Genomic DNA, 16709 nt, shown 5'->3' on the forward strand with positions numbered 1-16709 from the left:
ATTAAAAGAAAAATGGCATATATATTTTTAACAATGAGGTTACAAGACCTGGCTACTAGAGAGTGCAAGAGACCAAGCCATGTATACTAATGTTCGCTACAGAAATATATTTCTATGATGTCATTACCATTACTGGCCATTAGAAGGAGCCAAAGACCATACTATATATAAGATTCACTCTTATAATCACATTTGCTATAATTTGTATTTTACAGCATCTGATCAGAGCTGATCTTCCATGATACAAGGGTCCTGCTATATATGTATCTGTTGTGTGCATGTGTGCACATAAACATGGGACCATCCACTTCCCCCTCTCCCCTGTCTTTGTCCACCCTTCTTTGTTCTACTTCTTGCTCCAAGGAGCCCAACGCCTGCTCCTGAGGGTTTCCCAGCCTTCCTTAAAATATTTTACGACTTCACAGAGGGCTGAAGGGAGAAGAAGAGGTCACCAATTTTGCCCAAGAAAATGGGATGCAGAAAAGATACACCACTAGATCTTGGTCCATATAGATCGCGTAGCTTTTGTGGAAGGAAAAGCACCACCAGACACTTCCGGGAGAGTAAATAGGAGAAATGCTTACTTTTTTTATTGAGATGATGAGTGGTTTTCTAGTGACAGAGTGTGGGAAATGAGCCATTAACATGAACAAAACATAAGCAGCAATAATGCCTCCCGTTTTTAAAAAATATCGACAGGATCCTAATGAAAAACCTATAAAGGAGACATACAGTTTTCCCTTTACACTGTAAAGCACTTCAACAAATGAAAGTATGTCACCTAAGTAGCACCAATTCCTCTTGACTCACGGGGGGGGGGGGGGAAATACTGGAAATGTAATCCTTCCCCCATTTTTAGCAGGACACCTGACGCCCTTTGGATGGGGGACGCTGCTCAACCATCTGAAAGTATACTTCAGATGAGATTTTTAAAGGATCTTTCCTCCTCCACCTCCTTGAGTGGAACAGGCCCCTTAAAAATCCATCATCCTTTGCACACTGGCTCAGAAATACAGCCCACAACATGGAATGGTTCTTACTCTCCATTAAGGACACATTGAATTTCAGCAGAGTTAGTGAAGTCGGTGGCTCCCAGCCTTGGGACCCCAGATGTTCTTGGACGAAAAATCCCAGAAGCTTTCACCGCTAGCTGCGCTGGCCAGTCCATGAACATCTGAGGAACACATGTTTGGGAAGCATTGCTCTAAGCAAAGGGTTCCTATCATCCAGTCGTTCTGTACACAATGAAGGAAGGACAGGAGGAAAGTTCATATAGGAATGGAAGGGTTTGGTGGTGGATTTTTTTTTATACTTAAAACTCCTATATTTTGTGTGCTACTCAGACATACTCTGCACAGTATAACGTTAAGTATTAACAACCTGCAAGCGGTCAGTGCCAAGTGACCCCATCGGTCAACAAACAATCTCCGCCCTCTCCCCTATTAAATATACCCCAGTAACCAACGGTTTCGGTTTGATTGTCACTCATTGTTCAAAATTAATTAAAACTCTTCCATAGAAAGCCATCCTGGAAAAGACACAGACTCACACGTCTTCGGAATTTCTATACATCACCAAAAATAGTTTAAATTACATATATGTATATAAATGTGTGTCTATATATTTATATTTATACATATATATTTATATGTTCCCAAAAATACTAGCAGCAATAACCACTGCAAAATGCAAACCTGGCAGTTTGCTTTCCTGCTATCACTTCGCGTCCCTCTCCCCGACTTTTCACTATACACCCCTGGTAAAAATAATGCATTTAAGAACGCCCTCTTGCCCTTTTCAGAGAAAATGTATGCATTATAATTTTTATATATATAAAGAACTTTCTGTGGACTCCATTTCACTTTCATGCCTACTTTACACCACCAGAAATGTTCTTTCATAGGAGTCATTCCATCCTTCCCTTAAGGACCCAATGGGAGTTGAATTTCTACTTCCATAACATGGTAATCAGGAAAGCTTTAATCTGAATCCTCCACCTTTCACTTAGATCCTCCATCTGCATACCGTGGCTGAAATCCTGTTGCTCAGCATAAGAAAACTCATAGTTTTCAATCCTTTCCTAACTGTCAAATAAAAAGTCCCTGCCATGAGTCTTCAGGGCACGCATGCACACACGCATGCACCAGGCCAGCATGCGCATGCGCCCCCAAGAATCACATCTGGGTCTCTTTGCTTGATAACTAGGAAGAGACAGAAGGTTATTTTATTTTTTAAAAAATATGTATTTTTACCCCGCCTTTCTCCTTAAAAGGACCCAAGGCAGCTTACCTCATTAAAAGACAACATTAAAGCTAGCAACAGTGAGTTTGCAAATACTAAAAAGGAACAAAGAAACACCATACCAAAAACATGAGCCACACCAAAACACATACAAAGCGGTGAGGTATCACGATCCATTTAAAAACGGCACTCAGGTAGCCAGTTGCTCAGGGAAAGCATTCTGAAGGGCAAGGTCTACACCTGCTTGTGGAAGGACAGCAAAGATGGGGCCAGCCGGGCCTCCAGTGGGAGGGAGTTCCACCGTCTGGGAGCAGCAAACACACCTGAGAAGGCAATGGGACCACAGAACGGCCTTTCCTAATGATCTGAACACCCGAGCCGGTTTACAATGAGAAACACAGTCTTCTCTCCAGGAATGGGCAGAGCTGGCATACTAGTTTGAATTGTGCCCAGGCTCTCCTGGCTACCACCGAAACCTGGGCTTCCAGGTTCAGAGACTAATCCAGGAGCACCCCCACTCCCTTTGCACCTGTTTTTTCAGGAGGAGTGCAATCCTGTCCAGTGCAGGCTGCATCTCTCTTCCCTGATCTGCCTTCCAACTGACCAGGAGCACCTTCATCTTGTCTGGATTAAGTTTCAGTTTATTCATCCTCACCCAGTCCATTATTGACATCAGACACCGATTTAGAACATGAATATTCTTTTACTTATGAATATTCTTTTACTAAGCAACAGGATTTCAACCAAGTAGTTTAATTTTTAAGTATGCATGGATGATAGGTGCACGGATGGAGTGATAAACCTACGGAACAATGGAACAAAGAGCTTGGATCAGGATTTTTAAATATCCAAGCAATATTTTATGGTGAAAATGGCTCACATTGGTCCTTAGAATACGATCAATTTCTTCAATTTAGTGTCCACCAGATGTGCTATATGGGAGTTGTAGTCTGATTCATCTTGAAGGCACTGGGCTGGGGGAAAGATAGAATACCGAGTGTTTTCAAATGCAAAATTAGGAGCTCACTTTATAGACTACTAAAAATCATCATACAGTACATGAGCCTTTGTGGATTAGAATTCCACTTCATCAGGTTTGTACCAGTGTGAAGAACTGAAGAGTCCAAAAGTTCAAGGCAAGATCGATTCTTCCAGGAAAACTACTCTTAGAGGTAAAGTAAAAAAGTTCTCGGCAAGGTGGAATTCGCCAGGCACGTCTCTCTTCGATGTAAGTGTGGTTGCTGCTTTATGGTTGCAGGTCAGTCAGCTTTGGGTTGACTGCTAACAACTCAGTTCTCCAAACAAAGAAGCACAGGAATGCCTGGTGAATCCCATCCTGCCGAGAACTTTTGGACTTTACATCTTAAGAGTAACTTTCCTGGCAAAATCACCTTGTCATGAACTTTTGGACGTCCAAGTTCTTCACACTGGTACAAACCTGATGAAGTGATGTTTTAATCCAAGCTCGTGTGTTGCATGATAATTTTTTTAGTGGTCTATAAAGCAATCACCTATTTTGCATTTGTATTTTATTTTGTTTGGACCACAGGGCTAACCTTTATTTCAATGGAATTAAGAGTACATATTTTCAGTCATTAGGAAATATAATCTGTTGGTCTAAGGAACCAAGATTCTTATCTGTTATGCTTGTAAATGAGGTCCAAGATGAGTTTTGAACAGAAAAATCACTGGTGGGCCTGGTTTTCACCCAGCCTTCATCTTCATGAACTTATGTGGTATGAAACATCTGGAAAGCCCCATCTTGGCTTAACATGGGGGTCAGTTCATGATGTGCTGAAGTATCTTAAGAAGGTTGCAATCCAAATATGGGGGGTGGGGAATGAAAAAACACTCACCTTGCACACAAAAATGAAGACCTAAACTATGCGATCTCTGGGGTGGTCCAAGATAAAGGTTAAGTCCTAAATTCATCTAAATTAATGAAAATTTGGCTACCAATATTCTCAAGCAAATACTTTGGTCAACACATCTTAGGATAACTTTCCTCCATTCAGGATAAACACAGGCATAGAAGGACTTAGTTTACAAAGTTGATTGTATCAATGGCACAAAAAGAGAGAAATGGGAGGGGGGAACCACACTGGCATTTTCTAAACAGCCCTGTGTCATTTCTGCATATTCCGAACTCCCTTTACATCATCTGGGATAAATTATGACAAGTTAAAAGTGTGTAAACACAAGAGATGTGTGTTTTCTGGCCTGAACTACAACTCCCAAGATTCCACAGCCAGCAGGCCTATTCTGGGAGTTGTAGTTTTTAAAAAGAGAGAGAAATGTTTTCCATCTGCGTAAAGAGCACTCCTATGTAATACGATTCCTAGATCCTACAATATTTTGATTACTCCTCAAGCATCACTTGGTGATTCCACCACACGACAGGGTGTGGCAATATGGGTGGTCCGGCCAGCTCTGTATTTGAGGAGGCCCTCAACTGGAGGTGATTTGAAGGAACCCTTCTATTTAACTGCCCCTCCAGTTGCTTACTTTGGACACCAGACACTAGAAGTACTGTTCCAGTCACGGCATGGTGACCCCTGAGAGGGAGACGAGGTGGGCATCATTTAAAGTCCTCAGAACTTCCTAGAACCACATTGCATCTGGGCGTTGTGAGAAAGTATAATGGTCCGGGAGCAGCACAGTGGTTGAAGAGGGCAGATATCACAGTGATGGCACTAAAGCCACAGAAAATGTTGAATGAACACGGGATGCTGATGTCAGACCTGACTACATACACCCAACAGCTCCCTGTTTCTCGATTTTTGGACGATATCATTTCCAGAATCCCTCAGAATTACGGCCAAGATTTGTAGTTGCTTTTTGAAAAAGTAATTTTCTCCAGTTCTGGACCCTTCTGAGTCCAGTTCAGATAAATGTTGTCCAACACAACAGTGACCTGGTAACCGCGTTCATCTGGGAAGCCTCTGTGTTACGTTTTACCACAACAAAACCAATGAGGAGCATTAGGAGACAACACAAAAGTCTTCGTAGACTCTTGTTTCAGCTAATACTGGTCAACATTTTGGACTGTTTAAAAAGCTCCTGCTTTCAATTTCTGTGACTATTTGGGGGGGGGGGGATACTCCCATCTTGAAACCGAGAGGACACAAATTCATCCGTTGTTGATGTTGCTTTCTCTACAGACAGAACATTCCTGTTTCCTTGAAATATAATGTTTTCCTAGGGAAACAACATTGCTACCAAATGCTGAGAAATCAAAACAAGCTTAATCCTTCCTATTAAAATTTTGGTTCCCAACAAGGCCCCCTTTTCAAAAGTATTTTTCATATTTCTAATGGTCTAACAGTGCAAGTAAATTAGGTGTATGATTCCATAGTAGTTTGGATTAGGAATGTATTTCTAGTTTTTTCTACTTACTACTATTATTTTTGGGGTGAAGGTGAAGGGAAAGAGATCCTATACAAGTATAATAATTTAGTTATATGTGGTTGGGAGCGTGCTCTACCTGAAATGACTCAGAACAAAAAAAAAATTCAATTCTTAAAATAAAAATAAAATAAAACAATTACCGAACAGCAAAACACAACAATCTGGAGCACGGCCTTACTGGTCACGAACATTATACAGAAGGCAGTGAAAACTGGTTCTCCTTCCTGGAGCTTCACTCAAACTTTTTAAAAAATATATATATATTAAAGCTCAGTAGCTAACATCACAAAGACACTTTTGCCGGAGAGATGCCTGAAGAGAGAGCAAGTGAAAGAGAAAGTGTGTGTGGGTGTGGGTGTGTTAAAGTACACATACATTTTTCCACAACCCAAGCGTATGCCTGTATAGACCTATTTTTTTCCCTAGACACACAAACATTCCTCAGTAGAAGATATGCTAGAGTTTGAAATCCATTTAAAGGATTATGGATAATTTTCTCCTCTGTCAGTAATAGTTAAAAATTTCCCATGTGCAAGACGGTCGCCAGTCTAAGGAAAGTCTCTCTCTCTCTCTCTTCAGTTGTACTTCCTGTCCTTTTGGCTTATTCTTGGAGCAAGGTTTCTCTCCAGTTAAAGCCCCCGGTTGGTCCGTGAGTGAGAGGAAGGATCGGGGGGTCGGTGAGCTGCCACAAGCCGGTGTCTCCAAGTTCTTCACAGCAACAAAATCCCAGGTATGGAATCTGCAGTTGGGGAATGGGGGTGAGATAAAAACCAGTAAGATGTAAGAGAGAGACATGTGGGATATTGGGTGCCCTGCCCCCCAATGACTCCCCCACATGCACTCCTGTAGGAACAAGACTCCACCTCATTGGGGGAAAAATGATGCCATTTTTGGGACAAGTGTTCGGAACATTTCTTTTAAATTTCTGGAGGGGGGAATAGGTGAGGTGGCAAGGCCATTCAACAGTGTTAAGTGGATTCTGTTCACTTCTATTTTGGGAGGGAAAGATGCACCATGGGGATAAAACAGGTCATGGGCAGGCACTGAAAATATAGCAATATTGTCTCCCATATCCCCTGAAACAGTGGTCCCCAACCTTGGGCCTCCAGATGTTCTTGGACCACAACTCCCAGAAGCCTTCACCACCACCTCTGCTGGCCAGGATTTCTGGGAGCTGAAGTCCAAGAACATCTGAAGGCCCAAGGTTGGAGACCACTGCCCTAAAAGATAACAACAACAACAACAACAACAAGTCAAAACAATAAATTATATGCTGCCTTTCAAGGTCCAGAGGGGTACATGCAGACCCCAGACCACAAGAAGCTGACCATCCTTATATTAAACCCTTAGTTTTGAACCCAGACAGCCTTTTCCACTCCTCACATTCATTTAGAACTTCCATGGCAAGACCCCTTCACAGCTTTCCTAGGTCAGACCTTGCCCTCTTCCCCCGGCTGCCTGTTTTTTTAAGTTTGGTGGGAGCAAACAAACAGATCATGGGGACCTCCTCTCATAGTCTCAACCCATCGATACAATTCCATCAGTTATGGAAATTTTTTTTAAAAAAAAACCTATCTAAGTGGTGAAATTAGGTTTTCTGTATTTGCAAAATTAGACGGCACCCTCTCAGCCTATTGGGTTTTTGTTGTTGTTTTTGTTTGGTTTTGGTTGAAGAGAAGATTCTGCTTTTAGAAAAGTCCTACAGAATGGGATGAGTCTTTTTTCAGTTTTGGGATTGGAAGCAAAACAGGCTCCCTCTGTTGCCAGGATCAATGACCTTAACTATTGTGTCACACTCTCCTGGGGATGGACAGTGAACACTGAAACAGGTAGGGCTGGACAGAGTATGTCCTCTAAGGAACCCCAAATCTTTCTGCCTCTCCAGCCACAAGCCTCGGTTTAACAACACAGGTAGCACAGACTCCACAGAGTCTTGAACTGTTATATATTATGAAATAAATAATTCTGATGGAGTAGCTTATTTTGAGCATGGCTTCCCACGGAGCACACCCTAAATTGATGGCATTGGTATATCAAAATAGATTCATTCTTTTCCCCAGGTTTATGTTCTGGGAGACTCAAAGGGCAGAAGTAAAGAGTAATCTCTAATGATTCGGTTTCCCCTATAGAACATGATTTTATTTGCAGGGTAAGGTCTGCAAGTCAGAGGTAAAGCAAGGAGGTGATGGTTGAGGATTTGGTCCCTTGCAGATAGGGCTGGACTAACATTGAACTAGACAGAAGAGCCTTACAGAGAAGGCAGCTTTCTCTGTCTTCTTAACATTTAGCACATGTAGAAAGACACATTTACAATACAAGTGGGAGAGGGTGGGAAGACACTTAAAAATGCCAACCTTTCTCTAACAAGTCCAGAAAGAAGTCAAAGATAATACTGAATGATTTTATCTAAAACCTCTGTTGTCCATGTTATCAATGACCAAAACGCCCATACCACATAAGACAATCTTTCCCCTCCACTTTCGAAATCTCAAAAGGACAGGATCCAGTTATCATAAGCTACTGAACAAAACACGTTGACCAACTGGCAAAACCCAACTTCTACACAACTAAGGAGCTTGATCACACTTTTGGGTCTCAGTTACCTTTCTGACCATCTGTACAAAGTCCTTGGAATTCTGTGGGGAGAGTCCTTGAAGCTGGCAGGTGCAGGCCTCCAGGGAGGAAGCGTGGGCCACTATCAAAATGTTATTCCCTGCAGGAGGAGACAGATAACACAATAACGTGAAGGAAGCTCCCACAATGTGCTTATTTGAATGGGCGCTATCTTGCATCCTCATCAGATGGGTCTCTGAAGATCATAGGGTAGAGAAGAGCACTCCCTTGAAGGTCTCAAAATCTCCTCGAAGGAGGTGATGTGGTCCTTCAGACAACTCGGATCCAAGCCACGTAGGGCTTCGTAGGTCATCCCTTTGAATTGTGATGGAAATCAACTGGCAGCTAGAAAAGCTGTGGCCACAACCCATTTCTGTGTGCTCTGTAACTCCAGTTAACAGTGTGGCTGCAGTGTTTCCAGACACTTTCCAAAGGCAGCCACATGTTAGAGCATTTTACAAGTATTCCAAGCAGAACAGTATTAACCGTGGCATGCGCCACCCATCCAGGCCACTGGGAGATTTCAGATGCCTGTCTATCCACTTCTCACTTCCTCTGGTGCAAGAGTCGGCTTCCTGGACTACTTTTCATATACAATCCAGTGCTGGGGATTTGTTTCATGCCTCTGTTCAACAGGTGAGCAGCTTTCCCGTTGTTAGAAAGCAAAGTGGATAGCTGAAGCAACCACAAGTTACAAAACGTTGAGGTCTGAAATCCTTTCTTGGAAAGCAAAGCAAAGTGTGCTGTTTATATGGCACCCCGCAGTGCTTAAAGCACCCTTTGGGTGGTTTACAATTTTAATTATGCAGGTTACATATTGCCTCCCCTCCCCCGTGAGCTTGGAAGGATGGAAGCCTGAGTCAACCTCGAGCCGGCTATGTGAACCTGTTGGGATCAAACCCAGGTTTGAGCAGAGTCTTGACTGCAGTCCTGCAGTTTAATGACTGCACCATGAGTGGTTCTTAGAAGTAAGTCTCATTTAACCTGATGAGGAAGCATGCATAGGATCCCACTGGAAACCGTTTGCTGCAAAAGATGGGCTTTTACTTGCCTTTGGCTTTACATTGACTCAAGATGTCTTTCGTTACTTGATAGCTTCTGCTGATATACGTATCATAAGATTCTGAAACAGCTAACTTGCTCGCTGGTATATGAGGTCTGTGGAGATGAAACCATATGCAAAAAAAAAACACAAGTCAGAGAAAAACAGGGAAAAAAGAGAGGAAGTAGCACACTAAAAACTTAACTAGAATCATCCGAAAGGCTCACTAACACCAAATAAGATCAAATAAACTGCGAAAGAAAGAAAGTGGCTTTTAGAAAGATCTCTCTCTCTCTCTCTCTCTCTGAAGATATAGGTGTGGATAATGTAGTATAGAACTTTATATGCATAATCTTCATGTCTTCCTTGTTAGGAAGATGAAAGTTTACAATTTCCTGCCCTTAAATTGGATATAATAAAAAAATGATTTTAAATACAGCTACTATCCTGTCTCTACAGTCCAATGTCCAAGTCACGCCCTTTGTTCATTCCCTGAAGAGCTATAGTTGGTAATTTTCTGCTACCTAATAATTGTAAAGCTGCATAGCTGGAAGGGACCCTGTGGATCATCTAGTCTAGCCCCTGACAAGGAGGAAAATAGAACTCCCAACTTCTGGCTCTGCAGCCAGAGACCTAAACCCTATCTAGCAGCTAAGCGTGTGTGTGTGTGTGTGTGGGGGGGGCTTTCTGCAGTGGCTCTTCTTTGCCATTCATAGGCTCCCTGCATCATGGCCAAAATCCTGATGTTTACACAGTAAATTGGACTAGGAATCAATAGAGAAGTTGACTCACCGAAACCCCACTGATTCAGTGGGCCTATTCTAGTGCAATTTACTACTTTAAGCAACAGGATTTTGGCATTCGTTGCTCAAGGTCATCCTTACCTATATGTTGTATCAACACTTAAACTGGCTGCAGCTAAATCCATGGGAGGTATCCAGGCAGGTAGAGAGTTCCCAGAGACCCATTTTGTCCATTCAAATAAGCCGGGCTCAACGCGAATCTTCAGGTTATTCTCCTGTTGCAACCCTGTACATGGAACAAAGACAAGGTCCACCAAACATGAAATGCATTCAAGTCCAGGTGGAAGGAAAAAAACAATGTTTATGCTGAGTCTTGGTTTTGGAAATGCTTTTGCCCTTAGCTAGAAGTTACATGTTAATCACGTTATTCTTTGGAGGTGGAATGGAATGAACACCTTGGTATTGAGCTCACACAAATAAACTATCAACCACAAGGATTACTAATACGTAATAATTATTGAGATCAAGAATACTTAACATTTCTATAATATATTTTTGAATGTTCAAGTGTTGCTGTTCCCAATTTTAAGGGGAACCTAGGGGAGAGCTGTTCATTTTGTTGGGTTCACTTATTTAATATTTAAATATTCCACGTTTCACAGCCTTAAAAAGCTGCTTATGAGAGCAATGGTTGGATGTAAACCCTAATGAAAAAAAAAAACGTGTATCACCAAAACTGAAGATAAAAGTGACTTTTAAAGTTGTTGACAATGAAACAAATGGGTTAGCTGCCTACCCAGGAAACAATTGATCAAATTTTGTTTTCAAGGTGGTGTGGATGACCTGTGAGGTGGGTTTGTGTTGCTCCCTGAAACCACCACTGCTGTCGTTCTTAAAACCAAGTTGTATAGGAGGCACATGCTTTTTTTGAATAGTAAGGATATACTTCTGGGTGGTGATCAGAGATGCCACTCTGTTTCAAAACAAGGTGCATGCTGCCCCGTGCACCTTATTTTCAAAGGAACGTCAGACTTTTGTTCCCCACCTTTGAGAGATTCTGGACATTGTAACGAAATAAAAATAAAAATAAAAATGAAGCTTTTCAAGTTCATAGATAGTTGTGTTTTCCATCCTCGTTCAAGAGTTTTTCCAAATGTCTGAGTTATAAAACAGCAGATACCAAGTTCCGTAACTGAGGGGCCACCACAGAGAAGGCCCTGCTTCTCTCATCCTCTCCAGTCAAGCTGTTGTAAACAAGGAGTGCTTACGCAGAGCTTCTGTGATCATCGAAGCAACAGGCCCACTTTTTTTGGGGCACAGAAACATTTGACATAAATGGGGGTCCCCTTGGTAGGTTTGCTGCCATCACCTTACCTTTCAAAATATAGTGTGCAGTCTGTACGCAGCGCAGGGAGGGGGAACAGTAAATGTGGTGGATGACAGTGTTGCTTTCGAGAAGAGCCTCACCTGTGGGAAGGCAGCATTTGAAATAGGTCAGTGCAAGGCAGGCAATAGTTTCATTAACACCCATCACGTCTTACAGACACCTCTGCTTGCTATCATATAATTAGGAAGGCGCATTGCTTACTGGCAGAGCACAGCTTTCATGTAGGGGGCTTGGCCCTGCATTCAGAGTAATTACAAATTCTGGCTTGATTTAGACCGATTTTTAGGGGGTCTGGAATACGTGGGCTTGAGGAGGTGGCAGATTCACCAATGAATGGATGGGTGCCGTTTAAATGATGCAAAAAGCACTCCTCGAATCACATATTAGGAGACAGCTCGCCGTCAGCTTACTCCTAATACAGAGAAGTTTCTTCTTTAACTCTGGACTTCTGCCACTGAGGCCACGCAATGGTTCTGAAACCATTTTATTTTTGAAACAAATAGGGCACATTTATAGTTGTTTTAACCATATGGCAGTGACCATTTTCTGTCTTTAGGTGGCAGTCATGCTATATTTACTTTTTTAAAAAAGTATATTACTCGTTAGAAAAATGCCTTGGCATCTCCACTCGTTTTTAAAATTAAAATTTTTCAAATTAACGCCCTGTCTCAAATTAGGCTACAGAAATGAAGGCTCAAATCAACACAATGGCACATCCCTGGAAAAGGGGTGCACAAACAGCATGCCACAGGAAATTGAAATCTGTGTCAGCATCACTGGAAGAAGCAAGGATAAGGCCAAACTCTGTTTTGCAGAGAACCTGGTTTGATGTACAGTGCCTGGAGAATCTCATGGTCCCACTGCCTTCCCCAACAGCTTTCATGCTCTGTAACGTGTAAGCAAATCAATGCTTATGCACATTTTATGCACATCGTAAAACGTGGCCCGTCACAGAGGCAAACAACAATCCTAGGCTGGAGATCCATTTTGCACTGGGTGCTGCTGTCAGCAAATGGGTTTGCCTATCGGTTCTACGTTTTTTGTGTTTTTCCATCTCTCTGTTCTTTCCTCTCCCTGTGGCTCTCCTCTAAAACCAAATGCATATCTATACAGCTTGTTTTTACCTATAAGTCCATTAAAAAATGGAAGTGACAGTCTGCCGACTTCTACTAGGAGAGGCTGATTGAAACTGTGGAGGAGTATAGGCACATGCAAAATGTCCTCCCAGACCCTCCTACATTTTCTGCCCCTGCTCTAGAGCACTGGTTCTTAACCTTGGGTTACTCAGGAGTTTTGGACTGTAACTCCCAGAAGCCTTCACCACCAACTGTGCTGGCTGGGGTTTCTGGGAGTTGCAGTTCAAAAACATCCAAGTAACAAAGGTTAAGAACCACTGCTCTAGAGCACAAGCCAGGATGAAATGAACATGAGGTTGATTTACAGCTTTAAAGAAAGTTGCTGACATGTCTTTATTGCTTTGAGTGTCCTTACCTGTTGCGCTTCCTACGATATTTGCCCAAGTGTTAATCCTGCTGCTGGTTAGCCAAAAGACCGCCATCCAGTAAAAGAGCCCAGGGGGACTCAAACTCACAGTTTTCCAAGTCACTAGTCCTCAGCCTCTTATGGAAAGATTTCTTGCAGGAGAGAGACAGAGAGGAAAAAAGGCGAACTCATCCCTGTCTAAGAGGACTTACCAACAAGCCTTGCTTGCGTGCAGCCAAACACAGTGATGGGGGCGTCCTTTTCATAATCCCTGAATCCGCCACTTCGTTGAGGTAGGCTGTGAGGCATGTTTAGGTTTGTGCGCATGTACCTTCCTGCCAAAGTGACACAGAAAGAGGAAAGCACCTTGATCAAGCAATTCCTTAACAGGATGTCCTTTTGGTATTGACTCTTCACTGGTGACCTGTTGGAACGATGACCAGCAAAAATAAGTGGGTACTCTGGGCTTGCCCTGGGTTTACTTCCTCCCTTATCTTCCAGCAGGCGTCCACTCCCAGCACGTTAAAAAGTGTACCCACAAATCCACCCCATTCCTGTTAGACACAGCGAGGCAACTGCCTTAACCAGCAGATTCCTCTCTTGGGGAGGAATCAAGAGATGGCTATGCAAAGAAAAACAGGCTTGATGCTGGAAAGCACACCTCTCGAAGGTGGCACCACACCTCCTCCAGTCATTCGGAAGTTGTCTGATGCTCAGAAAACAGCAGTCCCATGAAGCTTGGGAAAGTGGTGTTCTTACTCCATAACCCCCTAGAACCCATCCATCAATATGGGGATTCTGGGTAAAGTAGTCCACAAATGTAACATTCTCCAAACTTCTCTCAGCCCTAACATAGCTTTCTCCCACCCAATATTCATATATTGAAATATACAGGCCAGATGACATATTACTTGTGTTTTCCATTTGTCAGAGTGACATTTTTTAAAAAAAATATTTTGTATAATTATTGATCTTTGCCTTAATATGGCCTGTTCATTATGTAAGATGCCTCCTTATTCATTGTTCGTCATTTTAAATATTCTTTTAATGATGTTAACCACCGTTGTAGACCCACCGTTTTCCACTTGCAACTTTAAATATTGCTTTTCATGGTTGCAAGTGGCCTTTGGGTGCTCTTCAAGGTGAAAGGTGGGGTAAAAGTATTTTAAATAAATAAATGAACTCAGACAAATCAGACATTTTTAAAAAACTTTAAAATCAGCTGGGATGCCATTAAAGCCAGACTGGATGTGAGAACTTGTCTATAACTTTCCTATCAAGCCATTTCCCCCACCTTCCCTCCCTTAACTCTTATTGCAGTGGTTCCTAACCTTGAGTCCCCAGCTATTCTTGGACTACAACTCCCAGAAATCCTGGCCAGTACATCTAGGGACGAAGGCTTTCAGGAATTTTAGTCCAAGAACTTCTGGAAGGCTGGAAACCACACAGAGGGGAAAAAAAATTCCAGTATCATGGAATTTAGATTGGGAAAATGCCTGAGGTTAACAGACCTGACCAGATCTCCATATGTACAACTTCTAAGTATTAAAAGGAAAAATAATAAACAGGAGAACTCTGTAGATTTTTCCTCTCATTGTGTTCAGCCTTGAAGGTGAAAATAAAACGGGTCTGAATTTGAAATTTCCAGTTTAAAAGACTGGTACAGTTTTGGCAAGGGTACCCAGTTTTGCTCTGTCGCTCTACAAAAATGGCAGCTTCTAGATGAAGTGGAAAGCCTGCTTCCCAAGTTACTCTTTCTTTAAACATTATCCAACACACGCCTTACCTTTGGCATCAAAACATTGCGAGAGCCAGTATTTTCCAAAGACAACATCCATCCTTTCTCCGTGACGGCAGACGAAAAGGCATCTTTTCTGCGGCCCCGGCTGGCTGGTGATCCTTAAAGGCTGCACAGAAGAAAAAGCAACAGGCTGCTATGAAAGAGAAAAACCAAGTCTAATTTTCCCTGCTGCCCACTGGCCTACCCGGGAGACAGAAATGGAAATGCTCACATGAGTGACTGTGATTTACCTGCATACTCTGACAGAAGATGGTGAGCGGCCCAGACTCCCCCGGTCCCTGGTCTTCTTGTAGCCTCCGGTCCATCACACCATCATTGAACATCAGAAGAGATGAAGAAGAACTGGGATTCAGAATGGAATATGACCTGGCGAAAAGACACGGCTCATTATTTAGTCTAAATGCAGTATCCGTGGGGAATGGTTGCAAGCCCCACCCTGTGGATACCTGAAACAGCGGATAAGTGAAGCATTTACATCCAATTTTTTTTGGGTGTCTGTGCATGGTTAAGAGAGGGAGCCCTGACCCAGTCTTGCCAAAGGACTGGATTTTCTGCCCTCCTGTTCCCACAAGAGACTTCCCTGAAACCAGCAACTGTCACCCCCCTCTCTCCCCCCAACCCATGTGGTTCCTCCATTTCTTAGCACCCTCAAAGATGGGGAATTGTGCTCAGGCTACAACTGTGATTCAAAAAGTTGCTAGAATACTAAGACAAACGTTCCATTTCTCCAACAATGGGCTGGCACCATGTTCTCCACGGCTAGGCTCTAACCTTCCAAAGGAGCAAAGCAAACTTACTGTAAGACAAAAAAATCTTGCATCATTTAGGTGTGCAAGATAATGATTACCTACCCGTGGAACACCCATGTGCCACACTCATCCGCTTTGGTGATGTAGTTCTCCGGCAGCAATCCAGAGCAGCCCGTGGTGAGGGAAGTACCATAAATCCAGCCTTCGCTGGTTGTGATTTGCTCCACGGGAGACATGAAAATAAAATCCCCTGGAACAAGTTCCAGCTCATCATCATTCTGCGGGGTGTATGGGTAGATCACCTGCAGAGTCTATGGGAGAGGAAAAGGGAGGAGGGAGGGGGAAAGCCATTATCCAGTGCAACTCATAAATATTTTTGGCCCGTTCCTCCCTTCGTCAGTCCTCAGTTGTACAGAGGGCTGAAGTGTTTAAATCAAACAGGAAAAAAAAAAAAACTTTGGGGACCAACTAAAATGGTTCCCTTGATTTTTTTAAAAAAACTCCATGTGCATGCTTATTAAAAACTGTATTCTTATTTCTCTCCCAGGAGGAGATGGTCCCCTCCGGAATGTGGTGCACGTATCGCCCGTAGCCAACCCCTCCTCTCCCTGAACGTGTTGAACTGCACCACCCATCATCTTCAAGAGGGCCTGCTTGATACCCTTCAAATGGATATCAAAACAGACAAGGCCGTCCTCCACTCACAATGCCACCCTGGTTTTATCAATGCTTTTCCAAAGCATGGCATTGTATCAGTCAAAAATCAGATGAATGCTTTCTTCCCTGCCTGCAAATAAAGCTGAGCATCCCGAAACATGAAGAGGGCATTTACAGTGGTGCCCCGTATAGCGAGGTTAATCCGTTCCGGATTAACCCTCGCTATACGGAATCATCGCTAAACGGGTAGGGGAAAGGTATTGGAACGCATTAAACTTCGTTTAATGTGTTCCAATACCTTCGTTACTTACCCGTTCAGCGAGGATTCCAGGTGCCGGCAGCCATTTTCGCGCCTTCGCTAAGCGAGGGCAGGGTGCGAAAACGGCTGCCGGCAGCCATTTCCGGGCTTCCGGCGGCCATTTTGGAACCGCCGATCAGCTGTTCGGCGGCTCCAAAATGGCCGCCGCGATACCCGATCTTCGCAATGCGGGTTTTCCCCATTGCGAAGATCGGGTATGTTTCCGTATAGCGATCCCGAAAAAGGGATCGCTATACGGAAACATTGCTATACGGTGCACTCGTTAAG

General features: G+C 43.1%; 1 protein-coding gene and 1 long non-coding RNA gene across 3 annotated transcripts in view; one reads left to right on the top strand and one right to left on the bottom strand.

Annotated features, from left to right (window-relative positions):
- Positions 1 to 559: 559 nt before the first annotated feature.
- Positions 560 to 16709, bottom strand: part of UBASH3B (ubiquitin associated and SH3 domain containing B) — a 60528-nt gene continuing 44378 nt past the window's right edge. For both annotated transcript variants that reach the window (XM_072979187.2, XM_078379629.1), the window contains exons 6-14: positions 15569 to 15777; positions 14948 to 15083; positions 14703 to 14823; positions 13129 to 13251; positions 11422 to 11514; positions 10189 to 10333; positions 9314 to 9420; positions 8253 to 8362; positions 560 to 6388 (exon numbers count right to left, since the gene is read on the bottom strand). In XM_072979187.2, coding sequence (XP_072835288.2) covers positions 6251 to 6388; positions 8253 to 8362; positions 9314 to 9420; positions 10189 to 10333; positions 11422 to 11514; positions 13129 to 13251; positions 14703 to 14823; positions 14948 to 15083; positions 15569 to 15777 — 1182 coding nt within the window. In that variant the 3' untranslated portion in view covers positions 560 to 6250. The remainder of the gene's footprint in view (positions 6389 to 8252; positions 8363 to 9313; positions 9421 to 10188; positions 10334 to 11421; positions 11515 to 13128; positions 13252 to 14702; positions 14824 to 14947; positions 15084 to 15568; positions 15778 to 16709) is intronic.
- LOC144584145 (uncharacterized) lies at positions 6252 to 16280 on the top strand. The gene is made up of 2 exons (XR_013538220.1): positions 6252 to 6379; positions 16014 to 16280. It is a non-coding gene; the product is annotated as an uncharacterized LOC144584145 (long non-coding RNA).

Source organism: Pogona vitticeps, chromosome 8 (assembly GCF_051106095.1).
Source record: "Pogona vitticeps strain Pit_001003342236 chromosome 8, PviZW2.1, whole genome shotgun sequence".
Classification (NCBI taxonomy): domain Eukaryota; kingdom Metazoa; phylum Chordata; class Lepidosauria; order Squamata; family Agamidae; genus Pogona; species Pogona vitticeps.